This window comes from Ascidiella aspersa, chromosome 3 (genome assembly GCF_963924565.1).
Source record: "Ascidiella aspersa chromosome 3, kaAscAspe10.2, whole genome shotgun sequence".
Taxonomy (NCBI): Eukaryota; Metazoa; Chordata; class Ascidiacea; order Phlebobranchia; family Ascidiidae; genus Ascidiella; species Ascidiella aspersa.
The window spans coordinates 23,203,880-23,231,754 of NC_139449.1; the positions used below are offsets into that span (position 1 = coordinate 23,203,880).

General features: G+C 35.9%; 3 protein-coding genes across 3 annotated transcripts; 2 read left to right on the plus strand and 1 right to left on the minus strand.

Moving 5' to 3' along the window:
• The first annotated feature begins 8,667 nt into the window (after positions 1-8,667).
• On the plus strand, positions 8,668-16,609 carry LOC146160942 (testis-specific chromodomain protein Y 1-like). The gene is made up of 7 exons (XM_083384739.1): positions 8,668-9,291; positions 9,450-9,557; positions 9,688-9,833; positions 10,093-10,268; positions 11,535-11,745; positions 14,149-14,292; positions 15,236-16,609. The coding sequence occupies exons 1-7, from the start codon at positions 8,700-8,702 to the stop codon at positions 15,386-15,388; spliced, it is 1,530 nt and encodes a 509-aa protein (XP_083240865.1). The 5' UTR covers positions 8,668-8,699; the 3' UTR covers positions 15,389-16,609.
• A 3,798-nt stretch (positions 16,610-20,407) lies between these two features.
• On the plus strand, positions 20,408-24,836 carry LOC146160943 (testis-expressed protein 10-like). Its single transcript, XM_083386146.1, has 14 exons — positions 20,408-20,598; positions 20,740-20,933; positions 21,102-21,243; positions 21,316-21,641; positions 21,712-21,928; positions 22,205-22,330; positions 22,394-22,613; positions 22,668-22,788; positions 22,868-22,968; positions 23,083-23,267; positions 23,330-23,552; positions 23,615-23,766; positions 24,306-24,453; positions 24,519-24,836. Exons 1-14 carry the CDS (start codon positions 20,437-20,439, stop codon positions 24,557-24,559), a joined length of 2,358 nt encoding a protein of 785 aa, XP_083242272.1. The 5' UTR covers positions 20,408-20,436; the 3' UTR covers positions 24,560-24,836.
• Positions 24,317-25,840, minus strand: LOC146160944 (cytochrome c-like). The gene is made up of 4 exons (XM_083386147.1): positions 25,670-25,840; positions 25,523-25,603; positions 25,161-25,223; positions 24,317-24,838 (listed from the first exon to the last, which is right to left on the minus strand). The coding sequence occupies exons 1-4, from the start codon at positions 25,779-25,781 to the stop codon at positions 24,756-24,758; spliced, it is 339 nt and encodes a 112-aa protein (XP_083242273.1). The 5' UTR covers positions 25,782-25,840; the 3' UTR covers positions 24,317-24,755.
• Positions 25,841-27,875: the final 2,035 nt, after the last annotated feature.

Consider the following 27,875-nt stretch of genomic DNA (forward strand, 5'->3'; position numbering starts at 1 on the left):
CAACCTGCTAATGTCAAACAAAAATTGTTAGATACCATTACTATTTCCGGTAACATCATCTTAACTTCAACGAATAAAAATGTATCTATATTCTTTCAGATCTAAAAATTAATTGCAATTGTAATTCTGCTATTTATTATGTTTCGTGTTGACGTGAGCCAAGACAACATTCTGTTTTCCGTTCTATAGTGAATGCACTTTTTGTTGTTAGACTTGAAATTCGCAGACTGTTAAGATAAAAAATAGTTTAATAGTAAAAATACTCGCAAAAAGCATGACAAAAAAGTGGTGTGGACCGCCATCAAAGCTTTGCGTTTTTCTTAGGGTTTCCATCCACTCAAAAAAAATTAGATAATTTTTTTGACTTTTGTTTTTATGTGTTCCCAACAAAAAGAAAATAGGCGTAAATGTTACACATAAAGTTTTTACGCTTACCCAGCTAACGAATAAAATGTGTCCGTACCTAAATTTTTGCTAACAATCTTGTATATAAGTTTTGAAAAGTAACCACCTTGCTTATGGAATGGGAAAGTGCTTCATATAACGTCATAATAAAGTGTCAAAAGTCATATTGAATGCAAATAAAGGTTGACTGGATAATAATTAAATTAGATATGCTTGTGGCCGTCTTGAAACTGATCTGTTGCCCCCTGGGCGCGTTTTAGATACTTTTAAATGGTAAGTCTTTAGCATTGGTTGGCGACCCGCGACTTCGGAGTAGCATGTGGCTCTTTCATCTCTTTACTCTGGCTCCGTGAGAGAGCTGGTTTAGGAAAACTAAGTGGTGCCTGAAAGACCTGTCACATGACGGATACATGATCTAGTAAAGTTCATGAGCAAAACTACAACTCGGTGCAGTTAATCTTTGAAGGACTACTATTTTAAAAATAATTTATGTCAGGTGTTTATATTTATATAAGACCATGTTGCGTTAAGTTATGTTTCCCAGAAAGGCTGTTAAAATACAAATTACCGAGCGATTAAGTGCGTAAATAACCAACTAAGCCTAACTTACGAATCTTGTTGCGCGAGACGCAAAAAAATATGTTAACGCATAACGTTTAATTTATATTTTTTAAGATATTTACGGATTGGGCACTTTATTCTATCAAATTCATTTTATTAAAGTGAAACAAGTTATGACGGCCATTAACTCAACTGATGTATGGCTGCATTCGAAACCGTACGTAAACAGTTCGCGTGAATAAAACAATATTATTCAGCCTTTATTATCTTGGTTGGATAAGTTTTACTCACGATGTAATTTCCATATTGCAAAACGTCCTATATATAGATTCATTAACTATAGATTTATGTGGTAAAAATTGCATTTCGGGTATGACGTCACTTAAACACTATGGTCGGAGGTGCCATAGAACAGGTAATACAAAATGGACTCCAGCCATAAGACCGAGATAAGAACAACACCAACGTCAGAATAAAACACAATTCGGAATAAGGCCAAAATAGGACTAATACCTAATGGTATTAGGACCGTCTAAATCCGAATATGTCCTAAATCCGTCGGAATAAGACCTAAAAGGTCAGAATCGGGCCTAAAAACACTTTAACTTAACCCAACCCCCACCCATAAGTACATCACTAACTCCCCTAATAGTTTTAACACTAACCTATTTTCTAACCCCGCCCATTACCCACCAATAACCCCAAACAGGAACAAAAATCCGGTGCCAAAACAGCGGCGCCTTGACGGCGCCGGTCAGACTAGGGCGTCCAGACGTAGTCACGAAAACGGCCGATGCCAGACCGATTGCCCCCGATCGTCTCACACCCACAGGTTCGGGCGTTATTTTGGTCATTTAGGCCTTCTTGCGATAAATTTAGGCCTTATTCCGACGAATATAGTACTAATTCCGGTGAATTTAGACCTTATTCCGATGAATTTAGGCCTTATTCCGACAGATTTAGGTCTTATTCAGATTTTGATATTTTGCCGTACTGGATATTACTGCGTGTTTGGCTGTATTTTGTCGTTGGTCTTGATCCCAACAAAATTTTATAGTGAAATAGGAAATTTTGTGTTGTTTTTCTAATATAATTTGGTCCAAAATTGATTCGAAAAAAAGTCTCTTTAAAGCAGTGTTTTTCAACCTGGGGGTCGCGACCCCCAGGTGGGTCGTTTGCCTTTTCTCCGGGGGTCGCGAAGACGACAATAAAATACCAATCACTAATACGATAATGCCAATTAATTAACAAGAAAAATATCTGTAATGATATGAGTGAATGTTGTTGACAGTAAATGTTCAAACAGTTGAATAAAAGTCACCTGTTCAAACAGGATGCAGCCAGGAAGCAATTTGCGAAATTGACTATGACTTTAACAGTGTAGGCTTACTATTTAGTTCCCGGTATCAATCACAGGAACAGTACACACTTTTACGTTTAATAAATAACTTGTACACACCAGTTCTCGAAATTTGTCAAACAACTAAGCGAAAACTCTAACCTGTAATTCAATTTGCAATTACTTATATTGCGCTATGTTTTTTCTTGGAATAAATAAAGACAGAAATCACAAGCTAAACAGGTGTTTACCGTACTGCAAAATAACTATTAACAGTGGTGACAATAACTAGTTATTACATCACAATAACGATTATTATCAAGATAAATATTTGGGTATGATGATACAAGTAAAGCCAGATCTAAGGTGTCCTCTGGCAACAACAGCGCCATGCATAGACAAGCTTAACGTCAAGCTGCAACACCAGCCATATCACTAATGTTGGTGATAAATTTAATAAATTTAACAGAGTGGTATTATAATTTATGTTATTTTAATTATGTGTTTTGTGATATTGCGCATATATAAGTGTATTACATAGGTCCGAATCAAAAATTTTGGAAGGGGGTCGTTAGTTACATTGGGTTGTTAAAATGGGTCGCTGTATGAAAAAGGTTGAAAACCACTACTTTAAAACGATGCTTTTTTTAACTTTCAGCACAAGTCTAACTCATTTTAAACGAAAAAAAGTTAGAAAATAGTACAATCTAAGACTTCTAACTTTCAAATATTGCACTGCAAGCTTTACCAGCTTTGCGCATTTGACCTTAGTAATGGCATCAATTGATATCGGATATGACCAATGCACTTGGATCTCCCGCGGACAATAAAATGTAAAAGAAAGATTCTTGTCTTCGATCGAAAGATCTGAAGGCTGTTTATTTAATAAAACAGATAAAACATAAAATCATTTCTTAAAATCTTTCAGAAATATATATTACGCTTATAGGGCATCGTCAGTTTCTGAACAAAAACAAACATGTAAAAATGCCAATATTGGTGGTTAAAAAGTAAAATATGTAAAATTAAAAAGTAAGATTGCGTATACGTCTAAAATCATAAAACACCTGCAGATGTCAGATGCAAAAGCAACAACTAGCGAATGGTCAAGCGACAACGTGAAAAAAACGGAAAGAAAGAGAAAAGCACGCAACTGATAAGCATGTTATCAAACGGTGTCGCAGAGCATCTGTTTTATTTGATAAACAGTCTTAAGATCTTGTTTGAGCATAGTGATGACCTCAATTGGTATGGGTCGGATCGCGACACTTTTTGTCAAAAATATTAGGTATCGGAATAATGTACCAAATAACGCACATCCCTACTATATATTTGATATATCAATCACAAAATAAATTGATTCGTACACTCAAACATTTTATTGGCTTAAACATACAGAGCGCTTTAGGCACAACGTGATTTGGGGCGTTGCGCTACGGTGCAACTGGAACAACAAGCGTTCAGAGCGCAACGAGTTGGGTTTGCGTACTTGGGTGTCACCTAAAACAGTGTCACTAAATCGGTGAAGGTTGTCACCAAATCGGTGGCAAACTGTTGCTAAATCGATGACAAGGTGCCATTAAATCAGTGACAGCATGTCACCAAATCGGTGACAGGGTGTCACAAAATCGATAAAGGGTGTCACCAAATCGGTGACAGGCTGTCACTAAATCGGTGACAGGATGTCACTAAATTGGCGACAGGCTGTCACAAAACCGGTGACAAGGTGCTACTAAATCAGAGACAAGATGTCACTAAATGGGTGACAGGCTGTCACAAAACCGTTGACAAGGGACCACTAAATCGGTGACAGGCTGACACTAAATCGGTGACAGGCTGTCACAAAACCGTTGACAAGGGACCACTAAATCAGTGACAGAATGTCACCAAAACGGTGACAGGGTATCGCCAAATCGATAAAGGGTGTCACCAAATCGGTGACAGGCTGACACTAAATCGGTGACAGGATGTCACCCAATTGGTGATAGGGTGCAACCAAATCAGTGACAAAGTGCCACTAAACCACTGACAGGATGTCACTGAATCGGTGACAGTGTGCCACCAAATCGATAAAGGGTGTCACCATGGGTGACAGGGGCCACCAATTTGTGATGCAATGTCTCCAAAACTCCCTGTGCAGGTCTTTAAATTGGTTTAAAATGCAATATTTGGTATAATTCAATATTGAATAGATTTTAAAAAGAAGAAAGGTTGCAATATTAAAAAGCCCTGTGCAGGTCTTTAAATCAGCAACTAAATCTAATGTCGCAGCTAATATTAGATTTGGACCAGAAGCTACACAGCACAAAATCCAGCACAAAGGCCAAAATAAACATATTTACGACAAAAATTAAAAAAAAAAAAAAAAAAATTATACCACAATACTGAGAATTGCCTATACATTATAAATTTAATAAAAAATTATAAAAAATATTAATATTCATAATTAATATTTGCAATAAAATAAGGAAAAAAAGCTTGATCCATTATTTTAACTAACAAATTCGGGTTGCGCAAGAAAATACCTTTCCAGTGATATAAAACTTGCTATAAGTTTAAGGGGGGAAAGTATTTAATAGCGCCGATAACCGATATTAATATTTATAACCGATCGCGGCCATCTTGATACTGCTCCAGACTGCTCGATTATAATCCTTATCGCGGCGATTTTTAAGCGGCTCCAGTCTAGTCAATTCGACTCGGAATCGAAAAAGATTTTTACACGCTGCTTTTGTCTACTCTATCTTCTTAGAGAAAGGAATTGTGAAGAAAAAAATTAAAGTTTAAAAAATTCATATTTACAACTACACAGACGAAATATCGTGATTTTTCATCCTGGTAACATCCGGCCAAAACGATTCGATATTGCCAACTGCCCCAATAATGACCTATATTAAGAGAAGGACAGTGGTCACACCTTTCTAATGATATCCCATTTGTCATAATTCTGGCTTGGATAAGTGGTTCAGTCGGCGTTATTATAATGTATAGTTATTATAATGTAAATTTATAATGTATAGGCAATTCTTAAGGCTGGTTCACACTAGACGCGTTAACGTCTAGCGTTGGCGTCTGGCGTCTAACGGCTAACGTCGTCCAGTTCACACATAACGCGTTGCCAGCGTTAACGGCAAATTTCCTCGATTCTAACCGAAAGCGTCAATGTTGAAATATTTCAACTTTTCCGCAACCGAAAGCGTTTTCAAAAACGCTTTACGTTAACGCTAGACGCGTCTAGTGTGAACCAGCCTTTAGTATTGTGGTATAATTTTTTTTTTTTAATTTTTGTCATAAATATGTTTATTTTGGCCTTTGTATTTCTTTTTTGTGCTGGCTTTTGTGCTGTGTAGTTTCTGGTTAGATTTGGTGGCGAAATTAGAGAGAGAAAAAACGCCGTTCTCGTGTATAGGTCTAACATACTTAGAATGGTTCCTTTTATTTTTAGAGAGATTTCTTTCAACTATATCGGGTAGAGATAATAATTATAGGTAGAGGCTATTAACCCGGACACCAAAGTAGTTCAAATCGATATATAATCACTAACGGGTGCCAGCGTAAAAGAGCGATCAGATAGCCAATTTTACAATTAAAAAACGCTTGAACCAAAACTTTTGCAGTTCAGTCATCTTCATATTGAGGAGGATATCCGATAGTTCATAGCTAACAATACATTTTAGTAAGTGGCTATTTACAAGATCTTGGGGGTGCCGGCCGCTACAATAATGTATTGGAAAATCGGGTGTATATATATATTTTTGGGGTGCAGGTTTATTCTGTTGAAAAAAAATCGTGGGTGCACCTGACCTGTCCCCAACCCTGAACTAACAGTTTTGGTACATCATCGATTTGTTGTATGTTTAATCACAAAATCTTAAATTTCAAAAACTGTTATAAGCCTTTCAGATTGTCACCCAGTTTAGCATTTTATTCAATTTTGTTTGGAATTCTTTCACTGCATTTCAAGGTGCTCTTTCACTTATGTACGTGAAAATTAATAAAAAAAAACTTTCTTCAAATGCCGCGTACCACAACGCATATTGTTTGGGTTAGGGTGCGGGTTAGCGTTTGGTTGAGGGTGGGTCAAGTTATTATTAATAATAAACATAATATTACTTGACCCACCCTCACCCAAACGCTAACCCAAACAATATGCGTTGTGGTATGCAGTATTGTTTTGTTTTTTTGCATAACTTTTCACGTACATAAGTGAAAGAGCGCCCATTTCAATTATATTATAACTTCATTTGACTAGAATATCAGGTATAGGCTAACCGGCAGAATTAACATCACAGGCCTGGTTTATCGCGTTGGGTTTAAATCAAACTTCGTTTTTACTTCGTATGGTTGTGTACATCTTATTTGGACAAACGTATTGAACAGTATTTGCTGTGTATATATTTTGGGGGTAATTATGCCATTTTCTGTTTCGATAATATGCCTTGCTAATTTTTTTTTACCCTTTTATTAAACCAAACTGCTTTCTCAACAATTTTATAAATAACAATCATCTTGTTTTTCTTAGACAATTTTATAGCTGTTCATCTGTTTGACTAGTCAAAAGTATGACGCTCCTTCAGTTATGTAGAAATTAAGCAAAATAAAGTCTACAAATACCGCATACCGCAATGCACATTGTTTGGGTTAGGGTGAGGGTTAGCGTTTGGGTGAGAGTGGGTCAAGTGTTATTACTAATAATAAATATAGTAACACTTGACCCACCCAAACGCTAACCCTAACCCAAATAATGTGCGTTGTGGTATGTAGTTTTTTTTTGTTTTGTGTTTTTTGCATAATGTTCTATGTACAAAAGTTCATGAGCGCCCAAAATACTTGAGCTTTTTTAAGAGTTTTGCATAATTCGAAAAAAAAAAACGGATTTGTCTTCCACCGGTTGTCAGTAAGACATCAAAAACAAATGATTAATGCCACCCAGACACAAATGCAGTATGTCATACAACAATACATTGTTAAATTATGTATTTCTAATAACAACAGTTTTAACTTTCTAGTTTTAATTTCATTGTTAAAATTTCTCACTTTTTGAGTCAAAAAATAATCGCTAAATGGAATATGCAACCAAATTTTCCCACATGTTACAATACTACTAGGTGTACGTTTGACCTTTGGTACACCAGGTCACTACCAATTTTCAGTCTGTTTAATTGCGAGATATGCTGTGCTTTACAAACTGGTCTACAGGCATGAGCTGAGTATCATTGGGTCATATTAAAATAAAATACCATGCTTTAGAGATTATTCCAAAAATAACTACTATACAGGAATCCTAAAACTAACCAAGCCCATGTATGTGTGCACACAGTCTGTCAAAAACTTAAGCCTAAAGTGTTCAATGTTAAAAGAATATCTGAGTTTATTTGTCCACGGGTGTACTTATTTTTCATTGTTTTGTTTAGCAGATTTTAAAAAGGATTAAGACAATATTTATTGAGTGTATATAGCAGTGGTTCTCAACCTTTAAAGCAGTGGTTCTCAACCAGGGTCCACGGACCCCTGGGGGTACGCAAAAACTTCTAAATATAAGCTGTATTAAATTAATTACCTCTGGGAAAACATGCTTATCGCTTAATCACGACCTTGGTAAGTGATAAAATCACATTGTAACATGTTGTAAATCGCATTGCGTAAATAAAGCAGCAGAAATCACATTAAAATAAACCGGCCAAAAAGTAAATTGGTGTTTTCTGTTACTTCACTCAACACAAGGGTGCACTAGGAGGATACTCTGAATTATTAAAAAGAACTTAACTGCAGATATTACACCAGAAATATGTAAGGGGTCCACGAGTATCTCAAAGCACCAAAAAGGTGCCACGGGTACAAAAAGGTTGAGAATTACTGCTTTATAGCTTATGGACCGGTGAAATTTAAACAAATTTTGCGTACCGGTAGATCAAAATTAACCCAAAATGTAATTACAAACAAAAGTATACAACTTAAAAGCAAATAATGGAAATTTTAAATTAATTAGCAATCTTCTGCTGTCTTTTTGATATCATACGTGGTATACAAAAGTTTTTCAAATACAACTGGTATTAAAGTTAAAGACTTGATCGAGTTGTAGCCTACTTTTAAAGTTAAACAGTTAGGCACAACACTTGCGTCTTGCAGCATTGTGATGAACGATAAGTCGAAAGTAGAACGCAGTTTTTAATTTGGTGAACAAACCTTCAACATCTTGCATTTTGCAATTGAGATATAAAATTGTGAATTTGTGATATACTTGGCGGACCGGCAGAAACGTTGACGCAGACCGGCACCGGTCCTAGACCGTCAAAAGACCACTGATATATAGTATACTAAAATTTGTTGGTTGATTTATAAATATTTTAGTCTGAAAATAGAACAACTGTAAGAATGTAATATTAAATACAAAATGTCTCAAGAGAAAACTTTATTAACGGACTGTAAAGAAGATAAATCAAACGGAGTATCCATAACATGCAATAATGTGCGTAAGCGAAAGCCTTCAAAGGAAAAAATTCCGGTTGTCAATTTACGAAGACTTGTTTCCCTACGTAATGACAATCAAGACGTACACAAAATGAACATTTTTAAGTTTGCAGAGGCAAAAGTTTTATTGTCAGCCAAAAGAAGACGCAAATGTCGGTTCGATCTTTCACTATCAGCTGAAGATTCATCTGGTTCTTCCAGTGCCCAATCACTAAAAAAAGACACAACTAGCAGGAGTAAAAACCTACTAAATAATAAAATAAAGAAGAAAGAAAATAAAAATATCATGGAAAAAAGAGCAAAAAAATTTAACTATCACAAAAGATCTGAAATTACATCAGATAATGTTGTGACCACCTGCAGACGAAATGCTGGAACAGTGTTCATTAAACCTTCCCAATTTAACCAAAAAACAGACAAGAAACATAGCATTAACAAACTGCAAGGGAAAACCAATGGTTTAGTATTTAACAGCAGGAATATTACAACCAAATCAAAAAATAATAAATTAAAAGGTAAATTTCACATGAGTTTGTGTTAAAAAGAAAATTATTATCAGGTATTTATATGCTTAGTATACATTTTACGGCATAGTAAGTTTTATTATAATTAGATTGAAATATATACACATAATTTTGTTGCAAACATATTGTAACAAAGTGTGTTTTCTTAGGAAAAAGTAAAGCTTTCAAAGAGAGAAAAACCAAGAGTCAGTCGAACACTTTGGCAAGATCTATTTTTGTATCAAAGTATAGCGATTTAAGTGTAAAGCTATTTGATGGTAAGTTTTATGTAAGACATAAGTTGATATATTATGTTTTTTTATTTTGGCTTTGCTAAGTGATCTACCCAACTCGGCATCCCTTTTACAGATTGTCAACTTATCCTTAACCCAGCCATGCCTTTTTCAGGTTACGTCCACATTACTCTCTGCCCTAAAAAGGAGCGTCGCTTTCGTTTTAACCCGTTAGATTTAGATGATGACGAGAAAACGTCAGGCAGCGCGGATCGATTTCAAAGCTCGTCCCCAAGCTGGTTCAACTGCTTTACACCTACAGTACGTTGGTTAAGTAGAAAGCAACTATGGTTTATTGCCAGCAAGGCGATACATTTTTGTATATGGTTATGAAAATGCCTTATTTTTTCATTGGTTGTTCAATATTTGAAATTTAGCCGTGTACTACAACACGTCATGCCATGAACGCAATGTCTTATTTTTAAATTTATTGTTTTTGAATAAATTGTTTTTTGGTTGCAAATTATAGCAGATGCGCAGCATTTCGTTAACATTTTACCGAGCGCGTCATTTCGTCAAGGTTTTAAATGAGATGACGCTTGCTTTGGAGCGAGCCCAGGAGGAGAGGAATTGCAAAGCCATACTTCTCTCTTCGGTAGGCGCAGTCTTTTCTGGCGGCTTTGACCTGCGATATTTCACTTTCTACGCTGCGCAGTGCGACAAAGAACGCTTGCTTGCTGCTGTCGATTCTATACGGTAAGCTCTTGATAAAATCGTTAGCTTTTCTATTGTTTTATATCGGTCGCGTTTATTGTTTTAATTTGTATTTTCACTGGGCTGAGTTTAAGATAGAGTTTTTAAAACCAGGAGGCGCGACATGCTTGGAGATCTCGACGAGTTTTAGCGGTCGTAAAAAGTGTTGTACTGACGTCAATTTTTTCCTTAAATCAAATGTCAAATCTTGCGTCCTCAAGATTTTTAGTTTAAAGCAGGTGTGCTTCCGTTACGTGTGCGTTGGCAAATTGGACTTGGGATGAGGCCGGTTCCGTTTGCAATAAGCGAAGGTTTAGTGACTGAAGTTATCAATTTGTCGTCATAACGTGATGTCATAGAACAATTATTTTAAAACATATACTTGTTATTCTCTAATAATCTCGTGCAAAAATATAGAACTGAAATATAATCTAATCGCGCGAAACGCGAACAAAATGCGTTTATTGGGTATAAATATTGGGTTTTTCAATGAGCCACGTGACTCAGCTTAGCGGCTGATCGTCGAAACGGCGCGCATGCAGTACTACGGTCATGTAGGGTGGTACCAAGTTCGTTGACCTGGGACCCTGGGCCTACTGTATGTGGTTTATGATTTAATCTTTTTGGGATTTTGGCCTATTAACGAAATACAGATTTTTTGTCTCTGGTCATTTATCAATGTATTTTCTCTCCATTTGCTCAATAATAGTTCAACACTCACACAATCTTATTCGTTTAAACACAGCTTTATATAACTACCGCTTAACCTGTGCTACAGTATTGCCTTAATTCCACTCGCAATTCGCATAACACATGCCCGCTTAACCGTTAATTAATGTATCATTAATTCTTATTTTATCTTTATGTGACATCACCATTCAAATTTTTACACATCTTTTACACTGATTTATTTTTGCATCAGTCATAAAAAATTCTAATCTGCATTTAGCATATCAACCATTATTCCTCCACCCGCACCACCGCCAATGCATGTTTATTAAAATAAGTGTTAACGGCCGTCATTGTCTAAGGTTTTTTTCTTTGCTTTGAAATAATCAATAAAATATAAAAAAAATGTTTAAAACACACACAAACTGATGCTCCTGATACTTCCAATTATGAAAAAATCAATTATAATAAAATTTAGCAGTTGATAAACTAATTTCAGCGGACACCATAAAACTTCCTTAGGTAAAATTTATGTGTAACCTGTTTTGTTGCCAAACACTCGCTTTGCCGTTGTAACGCGATCGGTTCTCGCTATTTTAGGAAGCTCGTGGATTGTCTAATCAACTTCACGAAGCCGATCGTCGCCGCCGTTCAGGGATTGGCCTCCGGACTCGCCGCATCCCTACTTCTCCTCTGCGACATGGTGCTCCTCGACGAAAGAGCCGCCATCCAGTTCTCCTACCCGCAGATGGGACTCTCCCCGCTGGCCTGCTCCTCCTACCTGATTCCAACACTTCTCCAGCACTCCTTGGTAACCATATATGGCTGTGTGTCTGACTGGAACTTGCGCAAACAAACTGTTTCACTGCTTGACCTCAGGTCGAATGGTTTTGCAAACTAAACGGTCGACCAGTATATACATGGTGTTTAAAAGTTTTGGCAATGATGTTTAGGATTAGTAGGTCGTGAGGAACTTCTACAATATTGTGTATTTTTTTACTCATATTTTTGGACTCAGCCGTAAGACCGAGATAAGAACAACACCAACGTCAGAATAAAACACAATTCATAATAAGGCCAAAATAGTAGAAATACCGAATGGTATTACCACCTCTAAATCGGAATAAGTCCTAAATCCGTCGGAATAAGACCTAAAAGGTCAGAATCAGGCCTAAACAACACTTGAACTAACCCAAAACCCCACCCCTAAGTACATCACTAACTCCCCTAATAATTTCAACTCTAACCCATTTTCTAACCATTACCCACCAAAATGCCCAAACAGGACCTAAAATCCGGTGCCAAAACAGCGGCGCCCTGACGCCGCCGGTCAGACTAGGGCGTCCAAACGTAGTCACCAAAACGGCCGATGGCCCCAGATCGCCCCATACCCTCAACCCACAGGTTCGGGTGTTATTTTGGCCATTTAGGCCTTATTTCGATGAATTTAGAACTTATTTCGAGGTTTCTGCGGGCCGCACAAAATGTTTACTAGGAATTGTGTTATTAAAATGTTAGAACATGTCTCAATCAAGCGGGCCTCGGATTTTTTCGCACCTAAAGACGTGATTGATTACATTTAGGGAGGCAGTTATTGGAGCAAAGCGCGAAAAAAAGCATTTGTTTGGTTTCAATTTCGAGTCCACACGTCGTCATCCATACAACTAATAAAAAGTTTAATGAAACTACTCTGAAGAATCGCACTAACTTTAATGTTTTGAATGTAGTTTAGTGTTTGTTAACCTTTTTAAATCCGGTTGCATCTGGCGAGCGAAGCGAGCGCAATTTTTTTTGGTATATAATAGCGGCATTTCCTTTAAATTCCTTGCAAGTGTTTATGATATTGCCAAAATGATAAAATGTCAGCCTTCCACGCCGCAACGGTAAAAAAGCGCTGATCTACAGTATAAAAGACAGCATCACAACTAGGGATGTTCAAAGTAAAATACCAAGGTATTCTAGAATAATAGGTTTCGAATCTAGAATAACGAATACAGAATAGCGAATCCTAGTATATTTTTATTAAATTATTTAACCTCGATTTTGTTTGGGGAAGGGATTAATCTTAATCTATCCTATGGGGCCCACAATCACAGCAATAAATCGCCCAAACAATTTGCTAACATGTGTACATTATAATAAAATAATCTCCCATATGTTTAACATTCTTAACAACTGTCGTTTGAAGCAGTTCTGTAAACTGTAATATGTCAACTGTCCAGGTTGTTGCCAAAACTTATATTTATGCCAATAGTGAGTACAATGCAACACTGCACACAGAACTCTTTAGCAATTCAGTCATGTTTTTTAAAACATTGTTGGGTCTTAGTGCTTCTTTTTTGACTGACATGATCTGTTATGCAGTCAAATACTGTACTGCAAAGAATATAAAGTTACTATTGACATAATGAATACTTGACAATTACGCTGTGCATAACTGCATAACCTCTCTGAATATTGGCCTAAAGTTGACCTTAAGTAGCCCTATAGCGCATTTTGTGAACGGCCAGCACGTTTTACAATGTAATGTTACTATTGCAACTTAACGCATTTAGGGAAATTGCGAACTCCGCACCTGACATTACACGTTAGTCGCTCGCCCAATAACGCTTGATTGACACTTAATTATTAGACGCACGTTATCGCGAGATGCGAAGTAATTGGTCGCCCGAAAAAAACGCTGACACTGCTCTCCCAGGTAACATTTAAAGCAAGCACTATAAATTGGTTGCCGCAGCGACAGGCCAACTTACCACACGCGTTCTCACAATTAGGCGCAACAATCAGCAGTAAAACATTAAATTATATCGGTTCCAATTACCCGAAATAAACGGCAGAATTGGATTCGATATTTTACTTTGAACATCCCTAATCACAACGTAAACAACCGGATGTATAAAAAGTCATTCGCGCGAATCGAAACATTTTCTCCATTGCGTAGCTAAAATAGTCAAAAAGGATGTAAAATGAACTATAGTGTCTAATTTGTCAAATAGGCGGCGGGCCGGATGAATTACATTGGCGAGCCGGATTAGGTCGTATTCCGATGAATTTAGGCCTTATTTTGATAAATTTAAGTCTTTTTCCGACAGATTTAGGTCTTATTCGGACGATTTTTATTTTATGCTGATCTGGATATTACTTTCCTGCAAAAAAATAACTAGTCTGATTTCTCGCTGTTCTGTTGGCTGTCAATGTTTACGTTTTCTTACAGGCCAACTCTCTGCTGTACGGCGACCGCGTGCTGACCGCCGCCGAATCGCTCCAGCATGGCATCGCGTCCGAGATTTTTCCGCACGACTCCTTCATGCGCAACGTGATTCCCCGAGTGCGCCAGGTCTGCTCCTCACCGCTCGTGGTAAGTCCTAATAAAACCATTAAGTTCCCACCAGTTGATAAACACTCACGTTCCAGGAGGTCGGATCGCGAATTCAGATATAACCCCCTGACAAATTCCTAAACATTATAAAGTATTATAATGAATTGCAAAGCCAAAAAGGTCAAGTAGATCGACGTTATCTCGATTATTAAGACGTTTCAAAAAAACGTCTTCGAAACGTCTTAATTATTAAGATGATGTCGATCTACTAACCTTTTTGGCTTTGCAATTCATTATCAAGTTGCATTACAGATCCGTGCATAGTTTACCCAACTATAAAAGGACGTAAACAAGTAGAAGCTGTGTTAATTAAATGTTTGCCGGTACGTAGTTTGATCGGTAAATTATGTTAATTCACAATTTTGCCTTTCGTTCTGGACTTTTGCTAGCTTGACTGAGAAATTTACGTATTCGCTTGAACGAACATTTGCTTAATGTACAAAATATTAGAGAAAACACTGCTCATAACGTAAAATTTTTGAAAACGTGCCGCGTGTTTCCTCTTGTTATATCACGTTAGTCAAGAATTTTAAGACACGCTACCCCGTCTAAATTCCGTTAAATGGTGCATGTCAAAAGCATAAAGGTGAAGACGCTTTACAACCTAACACCGTTGGTTCATCGCAAATAGATTTATTTTGTGAATTATCATAGTACGTTTTTTGGCAATTGGTTTGCTTTTAAACGTTTAAAAATTTTTTTTCGATCTTAATCAATTATTATGTTCTTCATTTTGACCGAGTCCCAATCAGTTGTCTAGAATTGACCTGCCAATTTGCTCTATTTGTGTGATGATGTTTTGTTGCAAAGCGATCCGATTTTTTAATACAATTCGGTCAAAGTCACAAAGCATTGTGCCCATTTTCCAAGCCCTTGACTCTGCGAACCACCGCCTAACCAGCTCCTTGCGTTTCGCGCGCAGTCTTTGACCGTCACGAAGCAGCTGGTACGTTCACGTCACGCATCGCAGCTCGTGTGCGCCAACGAGAGCGAACGACGCGCCTTGCGCCGATGTCTTTCCTCGCCAGAGTGCCTTCGGACGATGCGTAACTACGTTCACGCCAACTTCTCCTGACGTCCATGTGTTGAACCTGAGAGAAGTTGCTTTTCGGTAATCCGTTCAAAGGAGTTATCGTGTCACTTAAGAGAGAGACCGAGCGCCATACCAACTGACGGCAGCCCACTGATGACCTGCCCATGGCTCAGAAACATTACACTTCGCGCCCGCTTGGATTCGTTTAAACATATCGCCAAGGATATGTAAGAATGATCCTATTTCATCAGCGCTAGTAAGTCGTTGTCCTGACCCTTATATGCGAAAGTGATTTGAATTTTGTTTTTTTTTATTTATAAGGCATTAAATCAAAGACAATGTCACGTTTGTTTTTTTATATTGTTTTCCAGTTTTGGCCCTCTACACTTTTAATTTTATTGGCTGCACCTCTGAAACCCTTGATAGTGTCCCTTTTTTTATGGTATAGGATTCCCGAATTGAATAACGATTAGGCACTTTAGGAATCATTGCAATCTGGAAAATTAACTTGGTTATAATAAATCAACTACAGAACAAAACTATTTGAGATGTTGTTGGAATCCTAATATATTTAAATAATTAGTTTTAGCAAGAAACTAGGGATTGCATGTCTGGCTCTACTGTGTGTATTTTTTAATTACGTGTGGGTTCGTAATGATTTTTACCTAATACATATCATTGCAAAAAACAAAGTATCAGAAATCCTTGCAATAACCCGTCGATTTAATTAGCAATTTAAAAGTTTCGCAAAAGCAAGTGGACTCTGGTTTGTCGATTCGGCATCAACTTTAACCACCCAAACCTCGGAGTGTGATCACCATTCCGTTCTGCATGACTGCCACAGCTACTTGACTGAGCTTACCAATATCAACTTTTCGCATTATTTAATGCTCCAATTTCTTGGTAACTTAAAGCGCGAACAAATCAAACCAAAATCCAAGCACAGGATTCGTATATATATATATTTCGTGTGAAACTGTCGTAGTATAATTGCACCTAATCTGTGGAGGGGATCGAAGTTCGAACACTTTGCTAATTCAACTTTTCGAATAAACGGTTAAGATAGCTTGTGATGTGCTCTGATTAGTTTGTACTTTTCTTTGTGCAACGTTATCTTATAATCAACTGCCACCGTTTGCCATCTCCACGTTAGAGAACGTTTCCGGAGTTATAAAGTGAAGCTTTTTTTTACTTCTTTCTTGGTTCGTTATACTTTTTTATATGCTTGTGTGCTGGAACATTTTTTTGATAATAAATTGTCGTATTGTAGCGGCTGTAGAACTGATATAGCAGGGTTTCTCAACCGTGGCCCTCGGCCCCCCTAGGGGGCCACGGGCGTAAATCTCTAGCTAGATATTGTGAAAACCAAAGTGTAGCTATTTTCAAAATTTACAAGTTAACTTAATTTTGTGTTTTTTTTTATGACTGTAAACCTGCCTTGTAACGTTTTGTAACCCAGTTTTCTGACACGTGCTTTGACTCGTCAGTAGGGATGTTTAAAGTGCAATGTTGGATCATTTTTATTCGTTTTAACGCGTAAATTTATGCCTAATTGGTCGTTCGCGAGTGGCAAGTTTGATTTAAGGCCTGTCGCTGTGGCAGCACAATTACTGTTCTGCCTCATACGTAGCCGTGCAGTGCGGCGTCAGCGTTTTTTCGGGCGGCCAAATTACTTGCCAATACCCTTGCCAAATCATTAAGTGTCCGACAAATGCTGTTAGGCGAGCAACTAGTGTACAATGCTAGGTGAAACAGTTTCGCAATTTTCTTTAAGGGCGTTTAGTTGCAAAAGAAACATTTCATCGTTAAACCCATTAAGTACGCTACACGGTTATTCAAATATTCAAGATAATTTTTTGGCCAAAATTCAGCGATTCAGCTTATTTGTCAAGTAGGCTAATAGTAACGCATTAATAAAACGAAAATCGAGAAACCATCTCGCTCGGCTCAGTACAAAACAAAGCCGAATATAAAAAATACCTTGGAGGCGTCAAAGAACAAGCTTTGTCATGACCAACTAAGTTAATTTAAATTAAAATGACTTATTTGTACAATTTTAAAAAGTAATTGCATTTGTTCGTTGATTATTAACTGTATTTGTCATTAACATGAAGAACTAAAACAAGTAAAATACGTTAAACACAATGCATGGTATTTTTATAAGCAAGGGGCCACGAGGGTCGAGAGCCTTTCAAAGTGGGCCACGAACCATAAAAGGTTGAGAACCACTGTGATATAGTATGATAAGGGCAAGCGCAACACAAACACGTGTTTATAAAGTACAACGGCAAATGCTGTTTTACCAGGTTACCGTAACGAACAGTGTTTTGTTGGTACATTTCGGAATGCTGGGTTTAACTGGTGTTGGTTTTATCATCACGTGAGGCATATAATACCCATACTGTTTGTAACGCTACGTAGATGCCTTCAAAAGTTTTTGTTTATCCTCGCTGGAGTTTCATCAAATTGCAAGAGCAAACAACTGGAAGTTATGACACTTTTTATAAACGACGTCACAAAATTGTATTTATGTGTTTAAAATTGGAAAAAATAATTTTAGAGGATAGGCTACGTGACGCACACAAAAGAAATTCGCATTTTTCTCGAAATAACTGCATTTATAGTCTATTCCGACAGAAATTGCGTTTTGTTGAGTGAATTCACACAGCCCAATCTGCCATAGTAGCCATGCACGCCACTTTGGGACTAAATTGATTACTAAAAACCAAGCAAAAATGGGAAAAATCATTTCTTGAATGCAAGCTTTTACACATTCTTCTACCGAAATTGTTGGGCTTCAATATTCTGAACTGCCAAAATTTTTAAGGTTACCCTATAATGGGCTTATTTATACTTAGGCCTAATGTAGGCACGAAATGGCAACCCTGGCTATAGGGGTGTCACTGTTTTTGGGAACCTATAAAACTTAAACGAGATAGTTCCGATCTTATCTTCTGATATTGGATAACTGTACCTACTTTAAGTGTCACTGTTTAGAAAATTTGCTATTATAATTATGGGTAAACGAAAAGTACCTGGTTAACTTCGCAAAGGCCAGATGTTTGCTTTTATAACTTTAGCCATTTGTTAAACTATGAATTTAATGCCCCAAGACGAAAAAAAATATAAGCGAAAAATCCAAAATTAAAATTATGACTAATACCGCCCACCGAGGTCATAACTTTAAAATTTAACAAGATAAACACGATGTATGCTTTACAACGCGTCGCCAATATCCACAGTGGACTTGGAGTTTTAAAAAAATATGTGCACATATCTGAAAAAATGTCATCATGTAGCCTATACATTTTCACCTAAATGTAAAAAGAGTTGGATAAAGAATAGGAAGAAAGGTTGAAAGATAAGTCAGGCGAAGAGTTGGATGAAGAGGTAAAGACGAGGTTGAAGAAGAGTTGGAGGGTAAATTGTTAAGAGTAGAATGAAAATTTGCTTAGAGAAGTAGAGTTATTAATGTCATATTGACTAAAGATGATACGAGCTCTTATCGAAACGTTTAATTATCAAGATTATGTCGATCTACACGACCTTTTTGGCTTTGCAATTTATTATTATCAAGCTACATTACAGATCCGTGCATGGTGTACTCAAAAGTCCCTATTTTGTAGAATAAGCCTTTATTAATTTTATCTTTAAATATTATTTCAATTTGACTCCTTGATCAAGGGGACTGTTTCAGTCTCACGCCGAGTATATGATTTCAAACCATAGAACACTAATAAATATGTTTGCATTTTTGGTCAATCCCCGCTGAAAAAATCCCCCTCGATAAACTATTTTGCACTATTTTTTTCACACGTGTCTAAAGTAAGTAGTTAAATGTTTCAACGATTGAAAATGTCTTAAACTCAATCAAAGGATTCATGGTTGTCGGTGTAGAAAAAACACATTTTTTTTCTGAAAGAGGTTATTTATCCCGACAAGAAATAGTTTAAATTGATATAAAATCACTAACTGTATGCCCCGCTATGAAAAGTATGGCGAGTGCACCCGAGATGTTTTGTCAACTGGCTAAACCTGCACCCCCCAAAAATAAATGCAGGAAGATGCTGCTGTAGAGGACCCAGCGTACTTACAGGCTCGCCCGTTAAACCAAACTTCGAAATTCGAACTACTGTAACCGGATCTAATATGATTTGGCCATCAGGGGAAACATTTTTAGCTACTTATCTTTCAATGAATCCGTATGTCTAATGTACCCCTTCATTTTTTTAAATCTTTCACAGTCTAAGTTGGCTACACTAGGGTTGTCCAATAATATCGAATTGGAGCCTATACCTGAAGTCAAGTGGTAGTATGTGTAACTCATCTGATACTAGGTAGATAACGGCGCCAAGCCCATACCAAACTAAAATATAGATATTTTAGCCATACAAACATTTCTACCTTTGAACGTAAATGTATCAAAAAGTAATCTGTCAACAACTAATAATAATTTAAATTCCTAACCCTAAAACGAATATTGGTCTAATAACTTGGAAAAAATTGTCTGTGAATGGTTTCATTTAATATTTTTTGGTTGTTTGAGCATAGTAATGAGTGATGCAGTGGTATCTCTCAGATCACGATACTTTTTGTTCAAGGTATTAGGTATCGGATTAAAATGTCAGGTATTGCACATCCCTTGTGGCTACAACCATAAATTTTGCTTAAAAAGTCTCAACTTAAAAAGTTTTTTTGCATATACTTACAATTTATTCCATGTCCACCGTTTAAACCGTGGCTATAGCCTACCCAATAAGTATATGCAATGTTTTAAATACTCAATAAGCGTAGGACAATAGTTCATGCCTGGGTCAATATGTTTAAAATACTTAAAAAGTGGATAAATTGCCGAACTGATAAATTTTTAACCTCGTTATTCTTTGCCAAAACTGTGTTGGTATTTGTATATTTTAGTAGATCTTGGTGAGATTTCACTTGTGCAATGTGCATGGCCAAAAATGTTGGAGTGACTAGGCGCACCAGAGCTCCCAAAGTGTACTGTTTGTATAACAAAGGAGGAATTTAGATTAAATTCAATTGTTTGGTGTGTAGGTTTGTTTTTTACAAATTTTGTTTGTTTAGTAAAAATGGGAAAGACAAGTAAAAAAACAAAAGCCAAAAAAAAGGATTTCAACAAAGTAAAATTAAAAGTTGGAAAACAAAGACCAAAAGCAAGTAATGCTACAGAAATTTCTTTTAAATCACAATCAATTTATATCCCTGAACAGCTAAAGACTTCAAGCCTCTCGGTTAGTATTATAAGTTTATTTATCTTTGAAGCATGATAGTTCAGTGTTGTGGTAAGACCTAGAACGAATATTAAAGCCCTTACAAAAAAAGTCGCGAGTTATTAAATTTAGTGTTATCTCTAAGGTTTATTTTGTTTCAAGGATGAATTCCTGACACACCGCAAAAAAAGCCTTGAAGACCTTCAGACAGATTTAAACCATCCCAGTTCAACCATTCGTCTACAATCACTTAATGGAATTAAAGAACTACTTACAGCAAACATACCCATATTTGAATGTACAAAATTATTGGAGAGGGTTGTTAAGTTGATATTGGATGATGACCAACAAGTGCGGTAATTTTTTTTTTTCGTAGAAGTTGTTGACAAAGCATTAATTTGTGCTGGCTGATGAGGGCATGTAAGTTTTCAAAAATGACATGTTATAAAACAAGAAACTATATTTTAAAACAACAAGAGTGTGGTAGTGATAACCTACTTATTTTTGAATATATCACTTGACAGGAAACAAGTTGTTTTTGTGCTGAGGTCACTTTTTACACTCATACAACAATTTCAGATGAAGCCTCATTTCGTTTTTATTTTAAAACATTTGTATTGTGCAATGACACATATTGACTCTCAAATTCAAAGAGATTCTTTACAAGTATGTTATTGTAAAATTGATGCTTGTGTAACTGTATTTGTTGTGAGTTTTTACTATTGCAATGTGTATTAGGTAGTAGACTTGTGTTTGGAACACTTTTCGAGTTTAATAGAACCGGAAGATTGCAGAAGATTGATGGAAAACTTTATAGAAATGATCTCGACAGAACAAGGTAAAAAAGGATGTCGGGTCCTAGCGATGAATCTGTCGAAAAAAGAGACTTCAATCTCATGGAGGATTCGAGTTTTATCTAGACTTGAAAAGTTGATTGATCTATGCTATCAAACTCATGGCACTGTGACCGTTCCTACTCAATTTTCATATGAAACCCTGCCATGGGACAGCAAGAAAATGTTTTGTTTGGCTACAACCACAGAGCAGCAAGGTGTTCTTTTAAGGTAACTTTTTTTTAGCAATGCTTCCAATTGCTGACATTATATTTTACAACTGTTCAATGTCCTGTTTCAGACAGTTTGATACCACAATTATCAAAGTCACACAACACAACACTTTAGATACACTCATCAAAAGCATTTTTCCACTTATGCTTCAATGTTGGATGGAGGTGTGCAATGGAGAAGTCATTTTGCATTCTGAAGATATACAAGTTAAAATGACTATGATACATGTTTTAACTATTTTGAACAAAATTTGTCAAAATGTTTGTGAGCATAATAAGGATAGGGTAAGACAATTACAGTAGTTTAAGTCCCTTATCATTCTAGAACTTGCGCACAATCAAAATATCTTATTTTAGGCTATGTTGATTATCCTAATTAAATTTGATCTCAATGTGTGGTTTAAAAGTATATTCAATATTACAGATGAAGTGTAATGTTCCCCCAAGTGTTTGGCTAGTTAAACTCAAGTTGCATGTTGCTAACATACTCTATTAAGGAGCTTATTTATTATTAACCAATAGCACTGGATTAATGATATGAATTTAATCCTGTATTTTAAGAAACATTGGATCTACGAAACACATATGAAAGGTTTTGCAAAACATTTGTTTGATAAATTTCCTTTTGAAAGACCTATTATCGATCAGAAGAATAATTCAAAAAACAAAAGGACTGCAGTGTCTGGGGTAATTTTTTTGCATTCTTTTTAGTAAGATGTGTTAACCTTGACTGGATTATGTTTTTTTAAGGCTGATGAAATTATAAGCATAAATGTTTTGCTTTGCAAGCTGGGGGCAATTTTTTGTAGTTTTACTCCTACCATTCCGACAAGTAAAATAATGAAACAAATATTAGATTTTATTTGCCTTCTTTTGAAGTCTGCTAAGAAAAACACTTTCATGCTAAACACAACTCAACTTCATAACATTATCAAAAGTGTTGAAAGTTTTGCAGTTCATGGAAACTCAAGTAAGCTGTTTAGTTCACATGTGTAATTTTTTGTTATTAAAAAAATGCTTTTAGGTGCCATGAACGAAATTATTGGTGTTTTGTTATTGTATTACCAATCACTCTCACCTAAAAATGCAAACAAAGCAATGCTCACATATTTTTACCTCTACATGTTTGAAACAAATGAGTACAAGTAATGTTATGATTTCCAAATGGTTTATCTACAATATTTGATTTTCAGTTTAATACAAGCCAATTTATACTATCCACAGCAATGAACAAATGAACAAAATTGTTGCAACTCTTCCATGTCAACTCGTAACGAATTTAGCAGAGATAGCAAAACACAACAAAAACATTTGTGAACAGACAAGTGAGAAGATATTTACTTATTGTTTTTTCTTATAAAGCTTGTTTAAAGAAATTTAGCATTAATATTTACAACCATAAGTTGATTTAAAAACACAATACTTTGTTTATCTTTTAGATTCAACATTGAAAAAAAATCTAGATGCTGTTATTGATTTTGTAAAAGTTGCCATTAGCAGTGGTAGTGTATCTATTTTAGAAAGTTTAAATAACAACTTCATAAATGTATTTGACTTGTTACTTTCTGAAGGTCAAGCTATTTTTTGCTGTACTGACAACTGTGCAAGCTGTGAAAGATATCAGGTACAGTTATAGTAATTTAAAAAAAATCATTTAGGCAATTCATCAATTTTTTTGTTTTACAGATGGTGCTTATGGAATTTACGATTCCCAATCAATTCAATCTAAATGACAAATGCATTACCAGACTGAAAAATGTTGTTAAACAACATTGGATGTTGTACAAAAACATTTGCTATGTGGTTGATATGCTTATTTGTAGAGTCAGCGGACAATTTTCTCAACAAACTGTTTCTGATATTCATGAAACAATTTCTGCTCTAAAATTTGTGTTGTCATTGATATTTGGTATGGAGTTTAATTGTGTGTTTTTTAAACTTAAATAAAAAAATATAATATTTTTCTTGCAGACACAGCTAAACAAGTTTTAGATCCAAATGCTGTAAAGCTAGTCAGACATGAATATATCTGTGAACATGTTTGTCGGTCATTGTTTCTTCTATGTGAGCAATGGCAACATCTGAAATACATTTTATGCAACTTTATAAAATCCAAGATCAAAGTATGTTTACAAACTATACAGAGTTTTTTGTTAAAACATGTTCTTCCCACACCTATTTCTCTTTTCACATTCTAAAAGTAATACATAAAGAGTTTTTCCCCAAAAAACAAGTGCAACCAAAAAGTATCTCTCCATCGTCCAATTGAGCTATAGGCTAACGATGGAGTGTATTTCAAATAACTCTTGGGTCAATAAAAAACAAATTATAGTCAACATTTTTAGGGCCTTCAAGGCTAATAATGGAATAGAAACACCGTTGGAATAAAACTAAATTCTGTATATGATTTAAAAACGATTAATAAACAACTCTCTCTTATCCCATCCCATCATTAGCTCACTCTCCCTCCTAACCATAAGCAGTCCAGGAACCCCTAAAAATGCTAAACTGCATGTTGTCCAATCGTCCTATACCTATGTGTTATTCCTACATACAGTATTATTATAGTTACTATTGTTCTAGTAGTTGATCCCAATCATATAAAACATTCGGTCTTTTAGATTTGTTAACTGATCTAATAACGTCGGACTTTATTTTACAGACTAAAAACAATAGTGCAGCCTGGATTGGTATATTACATCTGGTACAATTGTTACATGACAACAACAACTGCGAATCTGATTTTAGTAGCATATTGAACATGCTGCCGAAAAATACAAACAATTTTGCTGAATTTGTAATGTCAACATGTATGTTATAAAATGTCAGTTAAATAAAGTTGAACTTCAACAATAGTTAATCTTTTTCATTTCAGATTTCCAAACTCAACAAGCCAAACAATTTGTTGTGACATAAATGAGTTTGACGGCCTTTTGAAGCTTTGTTTTATTCAGAAAGGTGCACTAAAATGTGTCGGAGATACTGTTTAAAAGGAGGCAAAAAGAACATCTCAAAGTGGCTTACAGATGTTAACAACAAAACTATCACATACAGTCCACACATTAAAAATTGTCTAATCTTAACAATAAATAAGACGAAAACCAGCACATTATTAGTCCTTCAATGTGAGAAGAAAAGCAATAAGATCTCTTCGCTCAGCTTCCTTCTTGATTCCAGCAAATACCATTTTGGTTCCTGATTGACCAAAACAACAGCAAAAAGTTAAACATCTTTAAATTATAACAGTGTTTCCAATCATCCCAACTTTACAATAATGTAACTACATAAAAAACCGATGTGCTAATGTGAACTAAAAAATGCACTAAGAGTCTTTAGAACTAAAATAAGGAAAAGGTAATATATGATAAGTATATTTTAAGACATTCCTTTGCAGTTTGACATATTATAAAAGTTTTACTTTTAAAACAAAAGGAACGAAATGTACTATTCTAAAAAGTACATTTTAGCAAGTTGTAGCTCATAGCATATTTTCTAGAATACTTTTAGCTAATCTTACCAGGAATGTATTTCTTTGGGTTTGTAAGGTAAACATCCAAGGTGTCTGGTCCCCAAGTTATTCCTAAAATTATTAAATATGTTGAGTATTTATGATAATGGATTGATATAGCTACAGACATTTAAAGCAAATAATTGGCTCTAATACAATGTTTTTGCATATTTATTTTCAGGCTGCTTTATCAATAAAGTATGACCACTGAATAGTAACGCTATGTGTCCAATATTATTATCAGCACATTTAAATATTTTGTTGTTAAGCTGAAAATGATCATTTTTATATTTAGGATGCTATGAATTGAAGTCATAAAAACATTGCTCTCTTATACAGTTTGTAATTTAATTAAAAAATAACAGACATACCTTTGGACTTGTTGGCCTCCGTGTAATCAAATCCCTCTACCTGACCGGTTTTTCGGCCAGGCATTCCAAAAAGGTTGGGACCTAGGAAAATAAATATGTTAAAAAGTTAAGTGTTTAATATCTCAGGGCTCTTTTTATTTAGTTAACCTGTCTTAGTTCCACCTCCTTTCTCATGGGTATGACATTGCGCACATTTTTGTTTAAAAATTTTCATTCCCTTTTCGGCATTTCCCTCCTTCTTTTCGCCTTTCTTACCCATTATATTTGTTTTCTTTATTAAACGTAAATAATAATAAAATCTGTAGGCAAAATAAAACCATTCGTAAATAAGCTGCTTAACATACTTATGAGTAAACAATAGGCATTATTTTAAAACAGGTATAAACATTATGATTAACTTTAATTGGGGTAAAGAACCTAATCAGAATAACGTAGTAAGGCTATATCTAGTTTTTCAAAGCTATTTGTCTGGCTGGCATAGTATGCTAACAAAATGACTGGTTCCGCATTTTATCAATTCTCTAGCAGTTTATATAGGCTTGCCTTTTTGTTTTTCACAACCTTGGGTCTTATTTTAACGTATCACACTTAGTTCGTGTCGTCACCTATCAACCAGCTGCTGACGTGACAACTTAGCTGTACTGTTCTAACCAAATGACCGCGTTGTCTGGCAAGGTCGTGGTATTGCGTAATCACCCAGCGTACTACGAACGCCGGGAGGAAGGATGACGTCACGCTTTACGCCTGAGTGTATTTCCAGGGTAATCTGTTTGGAATCGATATGTACAAGTAGAACCCGCGCACTTGTATTTAGGTCAGGGTTTGCCAACCTTTGTCTCCATATGCACCATTTTTTTACCTTTGATTCAGATGCGCCATACTAACAATAATAGCTTGGAGTATCAAAGTAAAACTGTTTTCTAGCTATAAGTTATCAAATCCCTGTTGTACATTTTTAGAAGTCGGTTTATTTTATTTTAGAAGTAGGCATGACATTTATTTAGTTATCTGTGGTATTAAGTTTGTTTACTCGTCACGTGAGGAAACGGGTCTAAACTAGTGCAACATAAAACCAACGCCTACAGGCATTGATAAAACTACAAAAATGCTTGCCCAAAGTATAAGAGGCAGGGTGGATGCACGACCTTTTTTTTAGCTGTTGACGGCCGCTTTGAGAGCTTTTTTAGAGATGATGTCAGAAATTTAAGTCATAACGTGACGTCAATTGAAGTCATAACGTAACGTCGTGAAAAAAAGTGTTTTTTGGGTCTAAATTGTTTTTTTTGGTCTAAAAAACTTTTAATTCAAACGAAATGAGCGTATAGGCACATTAAAAGAATCGCTTATTGGTAAAAATAACGGCATTTATGTTCTAATTTTAACAGTCTGTGTGGCCTACATAAAAATCCTGCCTAATTTTAGCCCTGATTTAAAATTCCAATTTGCGGTTCGGGCGCAAGTTTGCATAAACGTACGGCCGCCAACACTGTATTTTCTCAAACACGTGTCCGGCCGCAAAAGTTATAGTCAGCGTCCGAACAATGTGCACCCCTACTATAAGGGATCAACATTACGACGCACAATTGTTTATTTAGATTTTAGAAGGTGGGCTAATTTGCCATATGTGCAACAACGGTCTCAATCTTCGAAACAATTATTTAATGTTAATGAGTTTATCAACACCAACAACGATCACCGCTACACGACCCTAAAATATTCGGGGAACAATAAGGGCGGATCCAGTATTTCGTTTAAGGGTCAATTTCTTCAGAGATTGTCTGTACGTGACATCACCAAGCAGACACCCTTATAACACTATACAATGCGTTTGGTAATCGGCTGGCGCCGACGTTCTAAAACAACTAATCTAAAAAACACCCACTTTTCGTGAGTAAACCCTAGTGTTCACCGAGCAACGCAAAAAGCGAGATAAAATGAGTTCACACGGCGCAACAAGTCATGGCCATGGTACGGTGCCCTTGGAATAAAAAAATTTCCTAAAAGCGGTCAATAATATATACTATAGACCAGTGGTTCTCAAAATTTTATATACTTTGTGGCCCCCTTTGATAGGCTCTCAACCCTCGCGGTCCCCCTATTTATAAACATACCTAGCGTTGTATTTAACGTGACAGCCTACACGTGAATGAAACAGCCTCTAATGACCGCATGTGTTCATAGTCAATTCAGTCTCAAATGTGATGAAGTATAGTTAGTTTGTAACAATCCTTTTTTGCAATTCAAGCATTTTCATGTATAGTCAACAAGTCCTGGTAGATTAGGTATTTCATGTTCATCATGCCGAAGAAGCAACTCGGTTAAAATTGTTAATTCTATAGTGATTTCTTAGAAA